This window comes from Taudactylus pleione, unplaced genomic scaffold (assembly GCF_031769625.1).
Source record: "Taudactylus pleione unplaced genomic scaffold, aTauple2 ptg001379l, whole genome shotgun sequence".
In the NCBI taxonomy this organism is placed as follows: domain Eukaryota; kingdom Metazoa; phylum Chordata; class Amphibia; order Anura; family Myobatrachidae; genus Taudactylus; species Taudactylus pleione.
The window spans coordinates 132501-157500 of NW_028285779.1; the positions used below are offsets into that span (position 1 = coordinate 132501).

Below are 25000 nucleotides of genomic sequence, written 5' to 3' on the forward strand. Positions count from 1 at the left end.
ACAGCAGCACAAATACGGGATCCCTCTGTGCCAGCAGCATACTGTACAAGTTACAGCACAGCAGCACAAATACGGGATCCCTCTGTGCAGGCAGCATACTGTACAAGTTACAGCACCAGCAGCACAAATACGGGATCCCTCTGTGCCAGCAGCATACTGTACAAGTTACAGCACAGCAGCACAAATACGGGATCCCTCTGTGTAAGCAGCATACTGTACAAGTTACAGCACAGCAGCACAAATACGGGATCCCTCTGTGCCAGCAGCATACTGTACAAGTTACAGCACAGCAGCCCAAATACGGGATCCCTCTGTGCCAGCAGCATACTGTACAAGTTACAGCACAGCAGCACAAATACGGGATCCCTCTGTGCCAGCAGCATACTGTACAAGTTACAGCACAGCAGCCCAAATACGGGATCCCTCTGTGTAAGCAGCATACTGTACAAGTTACAGCACAGCAGCACAAATACGGGATCCCTCTGTGTCAGCAGCATACTGTACAAGTTACAGCACAGCAGCACAAATACGGGATCCCTCTGTGTCAGCAGCATACTGTACAAGTTACAGCACAGCAGCCCAAACACGGGATCCCTCTGTGTCAGCAGCATACTGTACAAGTTACAGCACAGCAGCCCAAATACGGGATCCCTCTGTGCCAGCAGCATACTGTACAAGTTACAGCACAGCAGCACAAATACGGGATCCCTCTGTGCCAGCAGCATACTGTACAAGTTACAGCACAGCAGCACAAATACGGGATCCATCTGTGCCAGCAGCATACTGTACAAGTTACAGCACAGCAGCCCAAATACGGGATCCCTCTGTGTAAGCAGCATACTGTACAAGTTACAGCACAGCAGCCCAAATACGGGATCCCTCTGTGCCAGCAGCATACTGTACAAGTTACAGCACAGAAGCCCAAATACGGGATCCCTCTGTGTAAGCAGCATACTGTACAAGTTACAGCACAGCAGCACAAATACGGGATCCCTCTGTGCCAGCAGCATACTGTACAAGTTACAGCACAGCAGCACAAATACGGGATCCCTCTGTGCCAGCAGCATACTGTACAAGTTACAGCACAGCAGCACAAATACGGGATCCCTCTGTGCCAGCAGCATACTGTACAAGTTACAGCATAGCAGCCCAAATACGGGATCCCTCTGTGCCAGCAGCATACTGTACAAGTTACAGCACAGCAGCCCAAATACGGGATCCCTCTGTGCCAGCAGCATACTGTACAAGTTACAGCACCAGCAGCACAAATACGGGATCCCTCTGTGTAAGCAGCATACTGTACAAGTTACAGCATAGCAGCCCAAATACGGGATCCCTCTGTGCCAGCAGCATACTGTACAAGTTACAGCACCAGCAGCACAAATACGGGATCCCTCTGTGTAAGCAGCATACTGTACAAGTTACAGCACAGCAGCACAAATACGGGATCCCTCTATGTCAGCAGCATACTGTACAAGTTACAGCATAGCAGCCCAAATACGGGATCCCTCTGTGCCAGCAGCATACTGTACAAGTTACAGCACCAGCAGCACAAATACGGGATCCCTCTGTGTCAGCAGCATACTGTACAAGTTACAGCACAGCAGCACAAATACGGGATCCCTCTGTGTAAGCAGCATACTGTACAAGTTACAGCATAGCAGCCCAAATACGGGATCCCTCTGTGCCAGCAGCATACTGTACAAGTTACAGCACAGCAGCCCAAATACGGGATCCCTCTGTGTAAGCAGCATACTGTACAAGTTACAGCACAGCAGCACAAATACGGGATCCCTCTGAGTAAGCAGCATACTGTACAAGTTACAGCACAGCAGCACAAATACGGGATCCCTCTCTGCCAGCAGCATACTGTACAAGTTACAGCACAGCAGCCCAAATACGGGATCCCTCTGTGCCAGCAGCATACTGTACAAGTTACAGCACCAGCAGCACAAATACGGGATCCCTCTGTGCCAGCAGCATACTGTACAAGTTACAGCACAGCAGCACAAATACGGGATCCCTCTGTGCCAGCAGCATACTGTACAAGTTACAGCACAGCAGCACAAATACGGGATCCCTCTGTGTAAGCAGCATACTGTACAAGTTACAGCACAGCAGCACAAATACGGGATCCCTCTGTGCCAGCAGCATACTGTACAAGTTACAGCACAGCAGCACAAATACGGGATCCCTCTGTGTAAGCAGCATACTGTACAAGTTACAGCACCAGCAGCACAAATACGGGATCCCTCTGTGCCAGCAGCATACTGTACAAGTTACAGCACAGCAGCCCAAATACGGGATCCCTCTGTGTAAGCAGCATACTGTACAAGTTACAGCACCAGCAGCACAAATACGGGATCCCTCTGTGCCAGCAGCATACTGTACAAGTTACAGCACAGCAGCACAAATACGGGATCCCTCTGTGCCAGCAGCATACTGTACAAGTTACAGCACAGCAGCACAAATACGGGATCCCTCTGTGTAAGCAGCATACTGTACAAGTTACAGCAAAGCAGCACAAATACGGGATCCCTCTGTGCCAGCAGCATACTGTACAAGTTACAGCACAGCAGCACAAATACGGGATCCCTCTGTGCCAGCAGCATACTGTACAAGTTACAGCACAGCAGCCCAAATACGGGATCCCTCTGTGTAAGCAGCATACTGTACAAGTTACAGCAAAGCAGCACAAATACGGGATCCCTCTGTGCCAGCAGCATACTGTACAAGTTACAGCACAGCAGCACAAATACGGGATCCCTCTGTGTAAGCAGCATACTGTACAAGTTACAGCACAGCAGCACAAATACGGGATCCCTCTGTGTAAGCAGCATACTGTACAAGTTACAGCACAGCAGCACAAATACGGGATCCCTCTGTGTAAGCAGCATACTGTACAAGTTACAGCACAGCAGCACAAATACGGGATCCCTCTGTGCCAGCAGCATACTGTACAAGTTACAGCACAGCAGCACAAATACGGGATCCCTCTGTGCCAGCAGCATACTGTACAAGTTACAGCACAGCAGCCCAAATACGGGATCCCTCTGTGTAAGCAGCATACTGTACAAGTTACAGCACAGCAGCACAAATACGGGATCCCTCTGTGTAAGCAGCATACTGTACAAGTTACAGCACAGCAGCACAAATACGGGATCCCTCTGTGCCAGCAGCATACTGTACAAGTTACAGCACAGCAGCACAAATACGGGATCCCTCTGTGCCAGCAGCATACTGTACAAGTTACAGCACAGCAGCACAAATACGGGATCCCTCTGTGCCAGCAGCATACTGTACAAGTTACAGCATAGCAGCCCAAATACGGGATCCCTCTGTGCCAGCAGCATACTGTACAAGTTACAGCACAGCAGCCCAAATACAGGATCCCTCTGTGTAAGCAGCATACTGTACAAGTTACAGCACAGCAGCCTAAATACGGGATCCCTCTGTGTAAGCAGCATACTGTACAAGTTACAGCACAGCAGCCCAAATACGGGATCCCTCTGTGTAAGCAGCATACTGTACAAGTTACAGCATAGCAGCACAAATACGGGATCCCTCTGTGTAAGCAGCATACTGTACAAGTTACAGCACAGCAGCCCAAATACGGGATCCCTCTGTGCCAGCAGCATACTGTACAAGTTACAGCACAGCAGCACAAATACGGGATCCCTCTGTGCCAGCAGCATACTGTACAAGTTACAGCACAGCAGCCCAAATACGGGATCCCTCTGTGTAAGCAGCATACTGTACAAGTTACAGCACAGCAGCACAAATACGGGATCCCTCTGTGTAAGCAGCATACTGTACAAGTTACAGCATAGCAGCACAAATACGGGATCCCTCTGTGTAAGCAGCATACTGTACAAGTTACAGCACAGCAGCCCAAATACGGGATCCCTCTGTGCCAGCAGCATACTGTACAAGTTACAGCACAGCAGCACAAATACGGGATCCCTCTGTGCCAGCAGCATACTGTACAAGTTACAGCACAGCAGCCCAAATACGGGATCCCTCTGTGTAAGCAGCATACTGTACAAGTTACAGCACAGCAGCCCAAATACGGGATCCCTCTGTGCCAGCAGCATACTGTACAAGTTACAGCACAGCAGCACAAATACGGGATCCCTCTGTGTAAGCAGCATACTGTACAAGTTACAGCACAGCAGCACAAATACGGGATCCCTCTGTGCCAGCAGCATACTGTACAAGTTACAGCACAGCAGCCCAAATACGGGATCCCTCTGTGCCAGCAGCATACTGTACAAGTTACAGCACAGCAGCCCAAATACGGAATCCCTCTGTGCCAGCAGCATACTGTACAAGTTACAGCACAGCAGCACAAATACGGGATCCCTCTGTGTAAGCAGCATACTGTACAAGTTACAGCACAGCAGCCCAAATACGGGATCCCTCTGTGCCAGCAGCATACTGTACAAGTTACAGCACAGCAGCCCAAATACGGAATCCCTCTGTGCCAGCAGCATACTGTACAAGTTACAGCACAGCAGCACAAATACGGGATCCCTCTGTGTAAGCAGCATACTGTACAAGTTACAGCACAGCAGCACAAATACGGGATCCCTCTGTGTAAGCAGCATACTGTACAAGTTACAGCACAGCAGCACAAATACGGGATCCCTCTGTGCCAGCAGCATACTGTACAAGTTACAGCACAGCAGCCCAAATACGGGATCCCTCTGTGCCAGCAGCATACTGTACAAGTTACAGCATAGCAGCCCAAATACAGGATCCCTCTGTGTCAGCAGCATACTGTACAAGTTACAGCACAGCAGCACAAATACGGGATCCCTCTGTGCCAGCAGCATACTGTACAAGTTACAGCACAGCAGCACAAATACGGGATCCCTCTGTGTAAGCAGCATACTGTACAAGTTACAGCACAGCAGCCCAAATACGGGATCCCTCTGTGCCAGCAGCATACTGTACAAGTTACAGCACAGCAGCCCAAATACGGGATCCCTCTGTGTAAGCAGCATACTGTACAAGTTACAGCACAGCAGCACAAATACGGGATCCCTCTGTGCCAGCAGCATACTGTACAAGTTACAGCACAGCAGCACAAATACGGGATCCCTCTGTGCCAGCAGCATACTGTACAAGTTACAGCATAGCAGCCCAAATACGGGATCCCTCTGTGCCAGCAGCATACTGTACAAGTTACAGCACAGCAGCCCAAATACAGGATCCCTCTGTGTAAGCAGCATACTGTACAAGTTACAGCACAGCAGCCTAAATACGGGATCCCTCTGTGTAAGCAGCATACTGTACAAGTTACAGCACAGCAGCCCAAATACGGGATCCCTCTGTGTAAGCAGCATACTGTACAAGTTACAGCATAGCAGCACAAATACGGGATCCCTCTGTGTAAGCAGCATACTGTACAAGTTACAGCACAGCAGCCCAAATACGGGATCCCTCTGTGCCAGCAGCATACTGTACAAGTTACAGCACAGCAGCACAAATACGGGATCCCTCTGTGCCAGCAGCATACTGTACAAGTTACAGCACAGCAGCCCAAATACGGGATCCCTCTGTGTAAGCAGCATACTGTACAAGTTACAGCACAGCAGCACAAATACGGGATCCCTCTGTGTAAGCAGCATACTGTACAAGTTACAGCATAGCAGCACAAATACGGGATCCCTCTGTGTAAGCAGCATACTGTACAAGTTACAGCACAGCAGCCCAAATACGGGATCCCTCTGTGCCAGCAGCATACTGTACAAGTTACAGCACAGCAGCACAAATACGGGATCCCTCTGTGCCAGCAGCATACTGTACAAGTTACAGCACAGCAGCCCAAATACGGGATCCCTCTGTGTAAGCAGCATACTGTACAAGTTACAGCACAGCAGCCCAAATACGGGATCCCTCTGTGCCAGCAGCATACTGTACAAGTTACAGCACAGCAGCACAAATACGGGATCCCTCTGTGTAAGCAGCATACTGTACAAGTTACAGCACAGCAGCACAAATACGGGATCCCTCTGTGCCAGCAGCATACTGTACAAGTTACAGCACAGCAGCCCAAATACGGGATCCCTCTGTGCCAGCAGCATACTGTACAAGTTACAGCACAGCAGCCCAAATACGGAATCCCTCTGTGCCAGCAGCATACTGTACAAGTTACAGCACAGCAGCACAAATACGGGATCCCTCTGTGTAAGCAGCATACTGTACAAGTTACAGCACAGCAGCCCAAATACGGGATCCCTCTGTGCCAGCAGCATACTGTACAAGTTACAGCACAGCAGCCCAAATACGGAATCCCTCTGTGCCAGCAGCATACTGTACAAGTTACAGCACAGCAGCACAAATACGGGATCCCTCTGTGTAAGCAGCATACTGTACAAGTTACAGCACAGCAGCACAAATACGGGATCCCTCTGTGTAAGCAGCATACTGTACAAGTTACAGCACAGCAGCACAAATATGGGATCCCTCTGTGCCAGCAGCATACTGTACAAGTTACAGCACAGCAGCCCAAATACGGGATCCCTCTGTGCCAGCAGCATACTGTACAAGTTACAGCACAGCAGCACAAATACGGGATCCCTCTGTGCCAGCAGCATACTGTACAAGTTACAGCACAGCAGCCCAAATACGGGATCCCTCTGTGTAAGCAGCATACTGTACAAGTTACAGCACAGCAGCACAAATACGGGATCCCTCTGTGTCAGCAGCATACTGTACAAGTTACAGCACAGCAGCACAAATACGGGATCCCTCTGTGTCAGCAGCATACTGAACGCAGCCCTGGGGACAGGGACCTCAGATGTGCTGTAGTTCCCGCAGTGACTCCTGGTGCATGGGATTTGCAGTAGGCATTGTGGCCAGTCACATTACCGCTGGGAACAGGAGATCATGAGAACTCAGTAAGCAAAGTGCATACAAAGTAGTAACGATACAGCACAAGCTCACAAAGCTGCTCCTGCATCTATACGATGATGGTGACAACGCTAAACGCACATAAAGCAAACTGAATACAACTGCCTCCATACACGTGTCCTTTTACATCTTTGTCGCTTGTGCGGCAACTCGCACAAAGCATGGTGCGCTCCCGCTGAATGGGTACACGCACTGCTTCGCCCCCGCGACTCCAAAGGATTGCATGGTAGGAACGCAGCGCGCACCATGGCTTGCACAGCCGTGGTTAATTGCAGGGTGCGAAGCGTGCGCACGTTTGCAGCACAATCGGCAAAGATGCAAGAGGACACATCTGTAGGAGCTGCTGGGATGTAGAGGGGAGGGCTGGGCTTTGTGGTGCCCTCTACATCTCATGGTCCCCCAGATAGGATGACAGACATGGTAAATATGCACTAAAACAAAAGATCAATCATTGCTTTTCATGCAAGTTATACAAACTTTCTGCACAGTTAATACACAAACCTTACTGTCATTTTAATAAATAGGCAACTTAATCAAAGCTTGTTCTCTTACTTTATGCAAGAGATAGAAAGTGCTTCAGAATTCTGTGCGTTTACTATTCTCTCCTGAGTCAAAGAACATCACTGGCAAATAATGCCCTGGCTTGGGTAGTTTAGATAATTCCTGATATCAGTCGTGTTGCCCTTCTTGCAGGGTACATCTGGGCAGAGGAAATAGTTTGCCAGTCTGAGCTTCCTATCAGTGCCCCTTGTCTGGGAGAGTCCCTTCCCATTAGCAGTGTTGGTGGATGTACACCCTCTCAGTCAGCCTATAACATTCCCTGATAACATAGAGCGTTGTCTGGGAGAGGAGAGTCCCTTGCCATTAGCAGTGTTGGTGGATGTACACCCTCTCAGTCAGCCTATAACATTCCCTGATAACATAGAGAGTTGTCTGGGAGAGGAGAGTCCCTTGCCATTAGCAGTGTTGGTGGATGTACACCCTCTCAGTCAGCCTATAGCATTCCCTGATAACATAGAGCGTTGTCTGGGAGAGGAGAGTCCCTTGCCATTAGCAGTGTTGGTGGATGTACACCCTCTCAGTCAGCCTATAACATTACCTGATAACATAGAGCGTTGTCTGGGAGAGGAGAGTCCCTTGCCATTAGCAGTGTTGGTGGATGTACACCCTCTCAGTCAGCCTATAGCATTCCCTGATAACATAGAGAGTTGTCTGGGAGAGGAGAGTCCCTTGCCATTAGCAGAGTTGGTGGATGTACACCCTCTCAGTCAGCCTATAGCATTCCCTGATAACATAGAGCGTTGTCTGGGAGAGGAGAGTCCCTTGCCATTAGCAGTGTTGGTGGATGTACACCCTCTCAGTCAGCCTATAGCATTCCCTGATAACATAGAGCGTAGTCTATGAGAGGAGAGTCCCTTGCCATTAGCAGTGTTGGTGGATGTACACCCTCTCAGTCAGCCTATAGCATTCCCTGATAACATAGAGCGTTGTCTGGGAGAGGAGAGTCCCTTGCCATTAGCAGTGTTGGTGGCTGCACACCCTCTCAGTCAGCCTATAACATTCCCTGATAACATAGAGCGTTGTCTGGGAGAGGAGAGTCCCTTGCCATTAGCAGTGTTGGTGGATGTACACCCTCTCAGTCAGCCTATAACATTCCCTGATAACATAGAGCGTTGTCTGGGAGAGGAGAGTCCCTTGCCATTAGCAGTGTTGGTGGATATACACCCTCTCAGTCAGCCTATAGCATTCCCTGATAGCATAGAGCGTTGTCTGGGAGAGGAGAGTCCCTTCCCATTAGCAGTGTTGGTGGATGTACACCCTCTCAGTCAGCCTATAGCATTCCCTGATAACATAGAGCGTTGTCTGGGAGAGGAGAGTCCCTTGCCATTAGCAGTGTTGGTGAATGTACACCCTCTCAGTCAGCCAATAGCATTCCCTGATAACATAGAGCGTTGTCTGGGAGAGGAGAGTCCCTTGCCATTAGCAGTGTTGGTGGATGTACACCCTCTCAGTCAGCCTATAACATTCCCTGATAACATAGAGCATTGTCTGGGAGAGGAGAGTCCCTTGCCATTAGCAGTGTTGGTGGATGTACACCCTCTCAGTCAGCCTATAACATTCCCTGATAACATAGAGCATTGTCTGGGAGAGGAGAGTCCCTTGCCATTAGCAGTGTTGGTGGATGTACACATTCTCAGTCAGCCTATAGCATTCCCTGATAACATAGAGCGTTGTCTGGGAGAGGAGAGTCCCATTAGCAGTGTTGGTGGATGTACACCCTGTCAGTCAGCCTATAACATTCCCTGATAACATAGAGCGTTGTCTGGGAGAGGAGAGTCCAATTAGCAGTGTTGGTGGATGTACACCCTCTCAGTCAGCCTATAACATTCCCTGATAACATAGAGCGTTGTCTGGGAGAGGAGAGTCCCTTGTCATTAGCAGTGTTGGTGGATGTACACCCTGACAGTCAGCCTATAGCATTCCCTGATAACATAGAGCGTTGTCTGGGAGAGGAGAGTCCCATTAGCAGTGTTGGTGGATGTACACCCTGTCAGTCAGCCTATAGCATTCCCTGATAACATAGAGCGTTGTCTGGGAGAGGAGAGTCCCTTCCCATTAGCAGTGTTGGTGGATGTACACCCTCTCAGTCAGCCTAAAGCATTCCCTGATAACATAGAGCGTTGTCTGGGAGAGGAGAGTCCCTTGCCATTAGCAGTGTTGGTGGCTGTACACCCTCTCAGTCAGCCTATAGCATTCCCTGATAACATAGAGCGTTGTCTGGGAGAGGAGAGGCCCTTCCCATTAGCAGTGTTGGTGGATGTACACCTTCTCAGTCAGCCTATAACATTCCCAGATAACATAGAGCGTTGTCTGGGAGAGGAGAGTCCCTTGCCATTAGCAGTGTTGGTGGATGTACACCCTCTCAGTCAGCCTATAACATTCCCTGATAACATAGAGCGTTGTCTGGGAGAGGAGAGTCCCTTGCCATTAGCAGTGTTGGTGGATATACACCCTCTCAGTCAGCCTATAGCATTCCCTGATAACATAGAGCGTTGTCTGGGAGAGGAGAGTCCCTTCCCATTAGCAGTGTTGGTGGATATACACCCTCTCAGTCAGCCTATAACATTCCCTGATAACATAGAGCGTTGTCTGGGAGAGGAGAGTCCCTTCCCATTAGCAGTGTTGGTGGATGTACACCTTCTCAGTCAGCCTATAACATTCCCTGATAACATAGAGCGTTGTCTGGGAGAGGAGAGTCCCTTGCCATTAGCAGTGTTGGTGAATGTACACCCTCTCAGTCAGCCTATAGCATTCCCTGATAACATAGAGCGTTGTCTGGGAGAGGAGAGTCCCTTGCTATTAGCAGTGTTGGTGGATGTACACCCTCTCAGTCAGCCTATAGCATTCCCTGATAACATAGAGCGTTGTCTGGGAGAGGAGAGTCCCTTGCCATTAGCAGTGTTGGTGAATGTACACCCTCTCAGTCAGCCTATAGCATTCCCTGATAACATAGAGCGTTGTCTGGGAGAGGAGAGTCCCTTGCCATTAGCAGTGTTGGTGGCTGCACACCCTCTCAGTCAGCCTATAGCATTCCCTGATAACATAGAGCGTAGTCTATGAGAGGAGAGTCCGTTGCCATTAGCAGTGTTGGTGAATGTACACCCTCTCAGTCAGCCTATAACATTCCCTGATAACATAGAGCGTTGTCTGGGAGAGGAGAGTCCCTTGCCATTAGCAGTGTTGGTGGATATACACCCTCTCAGTCAGCCTATAACATTCCCTGATAACATAGGGCGTTGCCTGGGAGAGAAGAGTCCCTTCCCAATAGCAGTGTTGGTGGATGTACACCTTCTCAGTCAGCCTATAGCATTCCCTGATAACATAGAGCGTTGTCTGGGAGAGGAGAGTCCCTTGCCATTAGCAGTGTTGGTGGATGTACACCCTCTCAGTCAGCCTATAGCATTCCCTGATAACATAGAGCGTTGTCTGGGAGAGGAGAGTCCCTTGCCATTAGCAGTGTTGGTGGATGCACACCCTCTCAGTCAGCCTATAGCATTCCCTGATAACGTAGAGCGTTGTCTGGGAGAGGAGAGTCCATTGCCATTAGCAGTGTTGGTGGCTGCACACCCTCTCAGCCAGCCTATAACATTCCCTGATAACATAGAGCGTTGTCTGGGAGAGGAGAGTCCCTTGCCATTAGCAGTGTTGGTGGATGTACACCCTCTCAGTCAGCCTATAGCATTCCCTGATAACATAGAGCGTTGTCTGGGAGAGGAGAGTCCCGTCCCATTAGCAGTGTTGGTGGCTGCACACCCTCTAGGTCAGCCTATAACATTACCTGATAACATAGAGCGTTGTCTGGGAGAGGAGAGTCCCATTAGCAGTGTTGGTGGCTGCACACCCTCTCAGTCAGCCTATAACATTCCCTGATAACATAGAGCGTTGTCTGGAAGAGGAGAGTCCCATTAGCAGTGTTGGTGGATGTACACCCTCTCAGTCAGCCTATAGCATTCCCTGATAACATAGAGCGTAGTCTATGAGAGGAGAGTCCCTTGCCATTAGCAGTGTTGGTGGATATACACCCTCTCAGTCAGCCTATAGCATTCCCTGATAACATAGAGCGTTGTCTGGGAGAGGAGAGTCCCTTGCCATTAGCAGTGTTGGTGGATGTACACCCTCTCAGTCAGCCTATAGCATTCCCTGATAACATAGAGCGTTGTCTGGGAGAAGAGAGTCCCTTGCCATTAGCAGTGTTGGTGGATGTACACCCTCTCAGTCAGCCAATAGCATTCCCTGATAACGAAGAGCGTTGTCTGGGAGAGGAGAGTCCCTTGCCATTAGCAGTGTTGGTGGCTGCACACCCTCTCAGTCAGCCTATAAAATTCCCTGATAACATAGAGCGTTGTCTGGGAGAGGAGAGTCCCTTGCCATTAGCAGTGTTGGTGGATGTACACCCTCTCAGTCAGCCTATAGCATTCCCTGATAACATAGACTGTTGTCTGGGAGAGGAGAGTCCCATTAGCAGTGTTGGTGGATGTACACCCTCTCAGTCAGCCTATAGCATTCCCTGATAACATAGAGCGTTGTCTGGGAGAGGAGAGTCCCTTCCCATTAGCAGTGTTGGTGGATGTACACCCTCCCAGTCAGCCTATAGCATTCCCTGATAACATAGAGCGTTGTCTGGGAGAGGAGAGTCCCTTCCCATTAGCAGTGTTGGTGGATATACACCCTCTCAGTCAGCCTATAGCATTCCCTGATAACATAGAGCGTTGTCTGGGAGAGGAGAGTCCCTTGCCATTACCAGTGTTGGTGGATGTACACCCTCTCAGTCAGCCTATAGCATTCCCTGATAACATAGAGCGTTGTCTGGGAGAGGAGAGTCCCATTAGCAGTGTTGGTGGATGTACACCTTCTCAGTCAACCTATAGCATTCCCTGATAACATAGAGCGTTGTCTGGGAGAGGAGAGTCCCTTGCCATTAGCAGTGTTGGTGGATGTACACCCTCTCAGTCAGCCTATAGCATTCCCTGATAACATAGAGCGTTGTCTGGGAGAGGAGAGGCCCTTCCCATTAGCAGTGTTGGTGGACGTACACCCTCTCAGTCAGCCTATAGCATTCCCTGATAACATAGAGCGTTGTCTGGGAGAGAAGAGTCCCATTAGCAGTGTTGGTGGATGTACACCCTCTCAGTCAGCCTATAACATTCCCTGATAACATAGAGCGTTGTCTGGGAGAGGAGAGTCCCTTGCCATTAGCAGTGTTGGTGGATGTACACCCTCTCAGTCAGCCTATAGCATTCCCTGATAACATAGAGCGTTGTCTGGGAGAGGAGAGGCCCTTCCCATTAGCAGTGTTGGTGGACGTACACCCTCTCAGTCAGCCTATAGCATTCCCTGATAACATAGAGCGTTGTCTGGGAGAGGAGAGTCCCTTGCCATTAGCAGTGTTGGTGGATGTACACCCTCTCAGTCAGCCTATAACATTCCCTGATAACATAGAGCGTTGTCTGGGAGAGGAGAGTCCCTTGCCATTAGCAGTGTTGGTGGATGTACACCCTCTCAGTCAGCCTATAGTATTCCCTGATAACATAGAGCGTTGTCTGGGAGAGGAGAGTTCCTTGCCATTAGCAGTGTTGGTGGATGTACACCCTCTCAGTCAGCCTATAGCATTCCCTGATAACATAGAGCGTTGTCTGGGAGAAGAGAGTCCCTTGCCATTAGCAGTGTTGGTGGATGTACACCCTCTCAGTCAGCCTATAGCATTCCCTGATAACGAAGAGCGTTGTCTGGGAGAGGAGAGTCCCTTGCCATTAGCAGTGTTGGTGGCTGCACACCCTCTCAGTCAGCCTATAAAATTCCCTGATAACATAGAGCGTTGTCTGGGAGAGGAGAGTCCCTTGCCATTAGCAGTGTTGGTGGATGTACACCCTCTCAGTCAGCCTATAGCATTCCCTGATAACATAGACCGTTGTCTGGGAGAGGAGAGTCCCATTAGCAGTGTTGGTGGATGTACACCCTCTCAGTCAGCCTATAGCATTCCCTGATAACATAGAGCGTTGTCTATAAGAGGAGAGTCCCTTGCCATTAGCAGTGTTGGTGGATGTACACCCTCCCAGTCAGCCTATAGCATTCCCTGATAACATAGAGCGTTGTCTGGGAGAGGAGAGTCCCTTCCCATTAGCAGTGTTGGTGGATGTACACCCTCCCAGTCAGCCTATAGCATTCCCTGATAACATAGAGCGTTGTCTGGGAGAGGAGAGTCCCTTCCCATTAGCAGTGTTGGTGGATATACACCCTCTCAGTCAGCCTATAGCATTCCCTGATAACATAGAGCGTTGTCTGGGAGAGGAGAGTCCCTTGCCATTACCAGTGTTGGTGGATGTACACCCTCTCAGTCAGCCTATAGCATTCCCTGATAACATAGAGCGTTGTCTGGGAGAGGAGAGTCCCATTAGCAGTGTTGGTGGATGTACACCTTCTCAGTCAGCCTATAGCATTCCCTGATAACATAGAGCGTTGTCTGGGAGAGGAGAGTCCCTTGCCATTAGCAGTGTTGGTGGATGTACACCCTCTCAGTCAGCCTATAGCATTCCCTGATAACATAGAGCGTTGTCTGGGAGAGGAGAGGCCCTTCCCATTAGCAGTGTTGGTGGACGTACACCCTCTCAGTCAGCCTATAGCATTCCCTGATAACATAGAGCGTTGTCTGGGAGAGTAGAGTCCCATTAGCAGTGTTGGTGGATGTACACCCTCTCAGTCAGCCTATAACATTCCCTGATAACATAGAGCGTTGTCTGGGAGAGGAGAGTCCCTTGCCATTAGCAGTGTTGGTGGATGTACACCCTCTCAGTCAGCCTATAACATTCCCTGATAACATAGAGCGTTGTCTGGGAGAGGAGAGTCCCTTGCCATTAGCAGTGTTGGTGGATGTACACCCTCTCAGTCAGCCTATAGCATTCCCTGATAACATAGAGCGTTGTCTGGGAGAGGAGAGTCCCTTGCCATTAGCAGTGTTGGTGGATGTAAACCCTCTCAGTCAGCCTATAGCATTCCCTGATAACATAGAGCGTTGTCTGGGAGAGGAGAGTCCCTTGCCATTAGCAGTGTTGGTGGATGCACACCCTCTCAGTCAGCCTATAGCATTCCCTGATAACATAGAGCGTTGTCTGGGAGAGGAGAGTCCCTTGCCATTAGCAGTGTTGGTGGATGTACACCCTCTCAGTCAGCCTATAGCATTCCCTGATAACATACAGCGTTGTCTGGGAGAGGAGAGTCCCTTCCCATTAGCAGTGTTGGTGGATGTACACCCTCTCAGTCAGCCTATAGCATTCCCTGATAACATAGAGCGTTGTCTGGGAGAGGAGAGGCCCATGCCATTAGCAGTGTTGGTGGATGTACACCCTCTCAGTCAGCCTATAGCATTCCCTGATAACATAGAGCGTTGTCTGGGAGAGGAGAGTCCCTTGCCATTAGCAGTGTTGGTGGATGTACACCCTCTCAGTCAGCCTATAGCATTCCCTGATAACATAGAGCGTTGTCTGGGAGAGGAGAGTCCCTTGCCATTAGCAGTGTTGGTGGATGTACACCCTCTCAGTCAGCCTATAACATTCCCTGATAACATAGAGCGCTGTCTGGGAGAGGAGAGTCCCTTGCCATTAGCAGTGTTGGTGGATGTACACCCTCTCAGTCAGCCTATAGCATTCCCTGATAACATAGAGCGTTGTCTGGGAGAGGAGAGTCCCTTCCCATTAGCAGTGTTGGTGGATGTACACCCTCTCAGTCAGCCTATAGCATTCCCTGATAACATAGAGCGTTGTCTGGGAGAGGAGAGGCCCTTGCCATTAGCAGTGTTGGTGGATGTACACCCTCTCAGTCAGCCTATAGCATTTCCTGATAACATAGAGCGTTGTCTGGGAGAGGAGAGTCCTTTGCCATTAGCAGTGTTGGTGGATGTACACCCTCTCAGTCAGCCTATAACATTCCCTGATAACATAGAGCGTTGTCTGGGAGAGGAGAGTCCCTTGCCATTAGCAGTGTTGGTGGATGTACACCCTCTCAGTCAGCCTATAGCATTCCCTGATAACATAGGGCGTTGTCTGGGAGAGGAGAGTCCCTTGCCATTAGCAGTGTTGGTGGATGTACACCCTCTCAGTCAGCCTATAGCATTCCCTGATAACATAGAGCGTTGTCTGGGAGAGGAGAGTCCCTTGCCATTAGCAGTGTTGGTGGATGTACACCTTCTCAGTCAGCCTATAGCATTCCCTGATAACATAGAGCGTTGTCTGGGAGAGGAGAGTCCCTTGCCATTAGCAGTGTTGGTGGATGTACACCCTCTCAGTCAGCCTATAGCATTCCCTGATAACATAGAGCGTTGTCTGGGAGAGGAGAGTCCCATTAGCAGTGTTGGTGGATGTACACCTTCTCAGTCAGCCTATAGCATTCCCTGATAACATAGAGCGTTGTCTGGGAGAGGAGAGGTCCTTGCCATTAGCAGTGTTGGTGGATGTACACCCTCCCAGTCAGCCAATAGCATTCCCTGATAACATAGAGCGTTGTCTGGGAGAGGAGAGTCCCTTGCCATTAGCAGTGTTGGTGGATGTACACCCTCCCAGTCAGCCTATAGCATTCCCTGATAACATAGAGCGTTGTCTGGGAGAGGAGAGTCCCTTGCCATTAGCAGTGTTGGTGGATGTACACCCTCTCAGTCAGCCTATAGCATTCCCTGATAACATAGAGCGTTGTCTGGGAGAGGTGAGTCCCTTGCCATTAGCAGTGTTGGTGGCTGCACACCCTCTCAGTCAGCCTATAGCATTCCCTGATAACATAGAGCGTTGTCTGGGAGAGGAGAGTCCCTTGCCATTAGCAGTGTTGGTGGATGTACACCCTCTCAGTCAGCCTATAGCATTCCCTGATAACATAGAGCGTTGTCTGGGAGAGGAGAGTCCCTTGCCATTAGCAGTGTTGGTGGCTGCACACCCTCTCAGTCAGCCTATAACATTCCCTGATAACATAGAGCATTGTCTGGGAGAGGAGAGTCCCTTGCCATTAGCAGTGTTGGTGGCTGCACACCCTCTCAGTCAGCCTACAGCATTCCCTGATAACATAGAGCGTTGTCTGGGAGAGGAGAGTCCCTTGCCATTAGCAGTGTTGGTGGATGTACACCCTCTCAGTCAGCCTATAGCATTCCCTGATAACATAGAGCGTTGTCTGGGAGAGGAGAGGCCCTTGCCATTAGCAGTGTTGGTGGATGTACACCCTCTCAGTCAGCCTATAGCATTCCCTGATAACATAGAGCGTTGTCTGGCAGAGGAGAGGCCCTTGCCATTAGCAGTGTTGGTGGATGTACACCCTCTCAGTCAGCCTATAGCATTCCCTGATAACATAGAGCGTTGTCTGGGAGAGGAGAGTCCCTTCCCATTAGCAGTGTTGGTGGATGTACACCCTCTCAGTCAGCCTATAACATTCCCTGATAACATAGAGCGTTGTCTGGGAGAGGAGAGGCCCTTGCCATTAGCAGTGTTGGTGGATGTACACCCTCTCAGTCAGCCTATAGCATTCCCTGATAACATAGAGCGTTGTCTGGGAGAGGAGAGTCCCTTCCCATTAGCAGTGTTGGTGGATGTACACCCTCTCAGTCAGCCTATAACATTCCCTGATAACATAGAGCGTTGTCTGGGAGAGGAGAGGCCCTTGCCATTAGCAGTGTTGGTGGATGTACACCCTCTCAGTCAGCCTATAGCATTCCCTGATAACATAGAGCGTTGTCTGGGAGAGGAGAGGCCCTTGCCATTAGCAGTGTTGGTGGATGTACATCCTCTCAGTCAGCCTATAGCATTCCCTGATAACATAGAGCGTTGTCTGGGAGAGGAGAGGCCCTTGCCATTAGCAGTGTTGGTGGATGTACACCCTCTCAGTCAGCCTATAGCATTCCCTGATAACCTTGTTACTCACCTCCTGCGCTTGGGACAGTCCTTCATGTAATGGCCGATCTTCCCACACACTCGACAACATCTGTCATTAGGAGCCAGCTCCCCGTCTGTCAGGACTTTAGAATCAAAGAAATATTCCTGTGAATAAGAAGACAGATTGCTCAGGGTGATAGAAGGCCAACAAAGATAATGGCTAAAATAATGAACATTATTTACAAGAATAATGCAAAAATATAATAAATACACAATTGTATAAAATGCGCAAACAGTAACTTCTGATGTATTAATACTAATAGCAAGCTATCAATAATTATAATGTATTTATCTAGTGCGAGCATCCAGAAGGTTGTGCGCACAGTGATGTGAAGCCATGGTAGACCCTTGTAATGGCGGTCACAGCTCAGGTACCATGAATAAAGATATCAGACGCCATAAGGGGAGGAAGATTTTTTTTTTTAATTTATCATCACGTAATTCAAAAATAAATCCAAAAACCAGCAAACTAAATAGAAAAAAAAAAAGAATGAAAAATTAAAATCTGTCCACTCATCAACAAGCAAACATTGGCTAGATGGCTTCGTATGACTATATCAGAGGCTTACATACATATAACATCATATTATATTGTTTACTGGTTGCAAAGTGGCTTGTTTCATAGGAGGTAGTCAAAGGGTAGGGAGGACACAGAGGTTTATAGACTATTCTGGAGTCACCATGAACTTTGCTGCTGTGTACAATAAAACCACTGTGGCCACTTGAGATTATTAAACCTTTCAGTGAGGGCAACCTGCAGCTCTCCGGCATTCCAGAATTATCTGCTAGACAAAGATCTTACAGAAAGTATTAAACCTAAAATAACGTACTGCCTGTATGTGTATCATTGTGATTACCCCTAGTACTGTCTGTATGTATCATTATGATTTCCCCTAGTACTGTCTGTATGTGTATCATTGTGATTACCCCTAGTACTGTCTGTATGTGTATCATTGTGATTACCCCTAGTACTGTCTGTATGTATCATTATGATTTCCCCTAGTACTGTCTGTATGTGTATCATTATGATTTCCCCTAGTACTGTCTGTATGTGTATCATTGTGATTACCCCTAGTACTGTCTGTATGTGTATCATTGTGATTTCCCCTAGTACTGTCTGTGTGTATCATTGTGATTTCCCCTAGTACTGTCTGTATGTGTATCATTGTGATCTCCCCTAGTACTGTCTGTGTGTATCATTGTGATTTCCCATAGTACTATCTGTATCATTGTGATTACCCGTAGTACTGTCTGTGTGTATCATTGTGATTTCCCATAGTACTGTCTGTGTGTATCATTGTGATTTCCCTTAGTACTTTCTGTATTAATGTGTTTTCCCCTAGTACTGTCTGTATATCATTGTGATTTCCACTAGTACTGTCTGTATCATTGTGATTTCCCCTAGTACTGTCTGTGTATCATTGTGATTTCCCCTAGTACTGTCTGTGTGTATCATTGTGATTTTCCCCTAGTACTGTCTGTATTATTGTGTTTTCCCCTAGTACTGTCTGTGTGTATCATTGTGATTTTCCCCTAGTACTGTATGTATCATTGTGATTACCCTAGTACTGTCTGTATGTGTATCATTGTGATTTCCCCTAGTACTGTCTGTATGTGTATCATTGTGATTACCCCTAGTACTGTCTGTATGTGTATCATTGTGATTTCCCCTAGTACTGTCTGTGTGTATCATTGTGATTTCCCCTAGTACTGTCTGTATGTGTATCATTGTGATCTCCCCTAGTACTGTCTGTGTGTATCATTGTGATTTCCCATAGTACTATCTGTATCATTGTGATTACCCGTAGTACTGTCTGTGTGTATCATTGTGATTTCCCATAGTACTGTCTGTGTGTATCATTGTGATTTCCCTTAGTACTTTCTGTATTAATGTGTTTTCCCCTAGTACTGTCTGTATATCATTGTGATTTCCACTAGTACTGTCTGTACCATTGTGATTTCCCCTAGTACTGTCTGTGTATCATTGTGATTTCCCCTAGTACTGTCTGTGTGTATCATTGTGATTTTCCCCTAGTACTGTCTGTATTATTGTGTTTTCCCCTAGTACTGTCTGTATGTGTATCATTGTGATTTCCACTAGTACTGTCTGTATCATTGTGATTTCCCCTAGTACTGTCTGTGTGTATCATTGTGATTTCCCTTAGTACTGTCTGTATTATTGTGATTTCCCCTAGTACTGTCTGTATTATTGTGATTTCCCTTAGTACTGTCTGTATTATTGTGATTTCCCTTAGTACTGTCTGTATTATTGTGATTTCCCCTAGTACTGTCTGTGTGTATCATTGTGATTTCCCTTAGTACTGTCTGTATCATTGTGATTTCCCCTAGTACTGTCTGTATCATTGTGATTACCCCTAGTACTGTCTATATGTATCATTGTGATTACCCCTAGTACTGTCTATATGTATCATTGTGATTTCCCCTAGTACTGTCTGTGTGTATCATTGTGATTTCCCCTAGTACTGTCTGTATGTGTATCATTGTGATTTCCCCTAGTACTGTCTGTATTATTGTGATTTCCCCTAGTACTGTCTGTGTGCATCATTGTGATTTCTCCTAGTACTGTGTGTGTATCATTGTGATTACCCCTAGTACTGTCTGTGTGTATAATTGTGATTTCCCCTAGTACTGTCTGTATGTGTATCATTGTGATTTCCCCTAGTACTGTCTGTATTATTGTGATTTCCACTAGTACTGTCTGTGTGTATCATTGTGATTTCCCATAGTGCTGCTGTGTACAATAAAACAACTGTGGCCACTTGAGATTATTAAACCTTTCAGTGAGGGCAACCTGCAGCTCTCCGGCATTCCAGAATTATCTGCTAGACAAAGATCTTACAGAAAGTATTAAACCTAAAATAACGTACTGTCTGTATGTGTATCATTGTGATTTCCCCTAGTACTGTCTGTATGTGTATCATTGTGATTACCCCTAGTACTGTCTGTATGTGTATCATTGTGATTTCCCCTAGTACTGTCTGTATGTGTATCATTGTGATTTCCCATAGTACTGTCTGTAATGTGTATATATCATTGTGATTTCCCATAGTACTGTCTGTATGTGTATCATTGTGATCTCCCCAAGTACTGTCTGTGTGTATCATTGTGATTTCCCATAGTACTGTCTGTATCATTGTGATTACCCGTAGTACTGTCTGTGTGTATCATTGTGATTTCCCATAGTAGTCTGTATGTGTATCATTGTGATTACCCCTAGTACTGTCTGTGTGTATCATTGTGATTTCCCTTAGTACTTTCTGTATTAATGTGTTTTCCCCTAGTACTGTCTGTATATCATTGTGATTTCCACTAGTACTGTCTGTATCATTGTGATTTCCCCTAGTACTGTCTATATGTATCATTGTGATTACCCCTAGTACTGTCTGTGTGTATCATTGTGATTTCCCCTAGTACTGTCTGTATGTGTATCATTGTGATTTCCCCTAGTACTGTCTGTATTATTGTGATTTCCCCTAGTACTGTCTGTGTGCATCATTGTGATTTCCCCTAGTACTGTCTGTATCATTGTGATTTCCCCTAGGACTGTGTCTGTATCATTGTGATTACCCCTAGTACTGTCTGTATGATTGTGATTTCCCCTAATACTGTCTGTGTGTATCATTGTGATTTCCCATAGTACTGTGTGTGTGTATCATTGTGATTTCCCCTAGTACTGTCTGTATCATTATGATTTCCCCTAGTACGGTCTGTGTGCATCATTGTGTTTTCCCATAGTACTGTCTGTATCATTGTGATTTCCCCTAGTACTGTCTGTGTGCATCATTGTGATTTCCCATAGTGCTGCTGTGTACAATAAAACAACTGTGGCCACTTGAGATTATTAAACCTTTCAGTGAGGGCAACCTGCAGCTCTCCGGCATTCCAGAATTATTTGCTAGACAAAGATCTTACAGAAAGTATTATACCTAAAATAACGAACTGTCTGTATGTGTAGCATTGTGATTACCCCTAGTACTGTCTGTGTGTATCATTGTGATTTCCCCTAGTACTGTATGTCTGTGTATCATTGTGATTTCCCATAGTACTGTCTGTATGTGTATCATTGTGATTTCCCTTAGTACTGTCTGTGTGTATCATTGTGATTTCCCCTAGTACTGTCTGTATCATTGTGATTTCCCCTAGTACTGTCTGTATCATTGTGATTTTCCCCTAGTACTGTCTGTATCATTGTGATTTTCCCTTAGCACTGTCTGTATCATTGTGATTTTCCCCTAGCACTGTCTGTATCATTGTGATTTTCCCCTAGTACTGTCTGTATCATTGTGATTTTCCCCTAGTACTGTCTGTATCATTGTGATTTCCGCTAGTACTGTCTGTATCATTGTGATTTCCCCTAGTACTGTCTGTGTGTATCATTGTGATTTCCCCTAGTACTGTCTGTGTGTATCATTGTGATTTCCCCTAGTACAGTCTGTATCATTGTGATTTCCCCTAATACTGTCTGTGTGTATCATTGTGATTTCCCATAGTACTGTGTGTGTGTATCACTGTGATTTCCAATAGTACTGTCTGTATTAATGTGATTTACCTTAGTATTGTCTGTATCATTGTGATTACCCCTAGTACTGTCTGTGTGTATCATTGTGATTTCCCCTAGTACTGTCTGTATTAATGTGATTTCCCCTAGTACTGTCTGTGTGCATCATTGTGATTTCCCCTAGTACTATCTGTATGTGTATCATTGTGATTTCCTCTAGTACTGTCTGTGTGTATCATTGTGATTTCCCCTAGTACTGTCTGTATCATTGTGATTTCCCCTAGTACTGTCTGTATCATTGTGATTTTCCCCTAGTACTGTCTGTATCATTGTGATTTTCCCTTAGCACTGTCTGTATCATTGTGATTTTCCCCTAGCACTGTCTGTATCATTGTGATTTTCCCCTAGTACTGTCTGTATCATTGTGATTTTCCCCTAGTACTGTCTGTATCATTGTGATTTCCGCTAGTACTGTCTGTATCATTGTGATTTTCCCCTAGTACTGTCTGTATCATTGTGATTTCCTTTAGTACTGTCTGTATCATTGTGATTTCCCCTAGTAGTGTCTGTATGTATCATTGTGATTTCCCCTAGTACTGTCTGTATCATTGTGATTTCCCCTAGTACTGTCTGTATCATTGTGATTTCCCCTAGTACTGTCTGTATCATTGTGATTTCCCCTAGTACTGTCTGTATCATTGTGATTTCCCCTAGTACGGTCTGTGTGCATCATTGTGTTTTCCCATAGTACGGTCTGTATCATTGTGATTTCCCCTAGTACTGTCTGTGTGCATCATTGTGATTTCCCATAGTGCTGCTGTGTACAATAAAACAACTGTGGCCACTTGAGATTATTAAACCTTTCAGTGAGGGCAACCTGCAGCTCTCCGGCATTCCAGAATTATTTGCTAGACAAAGATCTTACAGAAAGTATTATACCTAAAATAACAAACTGTCTGTATGTGTAGCATTGTGATTACCCCTAGTACTGTCTGTGTGTATCATTGTGATTTCCCCTAGTACTGTATGTCTGTGTATCATTGTGATTTCCCCAAGTACTGTCTGTATGTGTATCATTGTGATTTCCCATAGTACTGTCTGTATGTGTATCATTGTGATTTCCCTTAGTACTGTCTGTGTGTATCATTGTGATTTCCCCTAGTACTGTCTGTGTGTATCATTGTGATTTCCCCTAGTACTGTCTGTGTGTATCATTGTGATTTCCCCTAGTACTGTCTGTGTGTATCATTGTGATTTCCCCTAGTACTGTCTGTGTGTATCATTGTGATTTCCCCTAGTACAGTCTGTATCATTGTGATTTCCCCTAATACTGTCTGTGTGTATCATTGTGATTTCCCATAGTACTGTGTGTGTGTATCACTGTGATTTCCAATAGTACTGTCTGTATTAATGTGATTTACCTTAGTATTGTCTGTATCATTGTGATTACCCCTAGTACTGTCTGTGTGTATCATTGTGATTTCCCCTAGTACTGTCTGTATTAATGTGATTTCCCCTAGTACTGTCTGTGTGCATCATTGTGATTTCCCATAGTACTCTGTCTGTATGTGTATCATTGTGATTTCCTCTAGTACTGTCTGTGTGTATCATTGTGATTTCCCCTAGTACTGTCTGTATCATTGTGATTTCCCCTAGTACTGTCTGTATCATTGTGATTTTCCCCTAGTACTGTCTGTATCATTGTAATTTTCCCTTAGCACTGTCTGTATCATTGTGATTTTCCCCTAGCACTGTCTGTATCATTGTGATTTTCCCCTAGTACTGTCTGTATCATTGTGATTTTCCCCTAGTACTGTCTGTATCATTGTGATTTCCGCTAGTACTGTCTGTATCATTGTGATTTTCCCCTAGTACTGTCTGTATCATTGTGATTTCCTTTAGTACTGTCTGTATCATTGTGATTTCCCCTAGTACTGTCTGTATCATTGTGATTTCCCCTAGTAGTGTCTGTATGTATCATTGTGATTTCCCCTAGTACTGTCTGTATCATTGTGATTTCCCCTAGTACTGTCTGTATCATTGTGATTTCCCTCTAGTACTGTCTGTATCATTGTGATTTCCGCTAGTACTGTCTATATCATTGTGATTTTCCCCTAGTACTGTCTGTATCATTGTGATTTCCCCTAGTACTGTCTGTATCATTGTGATTTCCCCTAGTAGTGTCTGTATGTATCATTGTGATTTCCCCTAGTACTGTCTGTATCATTGTGATTTCCCCTAGTACTGTCTGTATCATTGTGATTTCCCCTAGTACTGTCTGTATGAATCATTGTGATTTCCCCTAGTACTGTCTCTGTACCATTGTGATTTCCCCTAGTACTGTCTGTATCATTGTGATTTCCCCTAGTACTGTCTGTATCATTGTGATTTTTGCTGTACAGCACTACAGACACCTGGTGGCGTCATGGATATAAATGATGATGATAATAAATCCCAACCTTTTTGTCGTCATTCTTTTAATTTTAATAAACAAGAGATTAACTGGAATCTTACTCCTTCGTGGCCAGGTTGTGGATAATTAGGGGTCCCGAACAATTTCCTTCCATTAATGAATGCCTTCATGATGAAATTAGTCACTGAGAGAAAGGATATGAACAAATACTTAGTATTATATTATGTTGTAAAGCAGGCAATCTAAGAAATGGGGCTCACACAAACGCACACAGCTAACATCGATCAGCTAAGGATAACCTGCTCGTGGCTCCTGTGTAACAGCCACAAGATACAATTACCTTTGTCAATGTTTCAGGTATTTTCAAAACTAAACTGTTTTTTTCTTTAAGAAAAAAGTTAAGGGAATTAGTTGTTTGAATGCATTACACACTAAGGGCCGTATTCAATTAGTTTCGCCTCCGCGATAAAGTTCCGCCTGCCCGACTTTTCGCCTACATCATGTATTTTGGATGCGTAAACTTATTGTGCGCGTCCTCGCTATTCACCATATTCAATTATAAAGCACGCGAAAACGGCAAGCGGCGAATTCAGAACAGGCAGAAAGTACTGTCAGAATTGGGGAAATCAGCCTGAACCCCCAAAAAAGATGCAGTAACATTGGGGATCTATGTAGATGTGTCCGAAT

General features: G+C 46.5%; 1 protein-coding gene across 3 annotated transcripts in view; it reads right to left on the reverse strand.

Moving 5' to 3' along the window:
* TUT4 (terminal uridylyl transferase 4) overlaps positions 1 to 25000 on the reverse strand; it is a 117159-nt gene that overhangs the window by 59034 nt on the left and 33125 nt on the right. For all 3 annotated transcript variants that reach the window (XM_088463464.1, XM_088463463.1, XM_088463466.1), the window contains exons 5-6: positions 24415 to 24497; positions 17371 to 17486 (exon numbers count right to left, since the gene is read on the reverse strand). In XM_088463464.1, coding sequence (XP_088319590.1) covers positions 17371 to 17486; positions 24415 to 24497 — 199 coding nt within the window. The remainder of the gene's footprint in view (positions 1 to 17370; positions 17487 to 24414; positions 24498 to 25000) is intronic.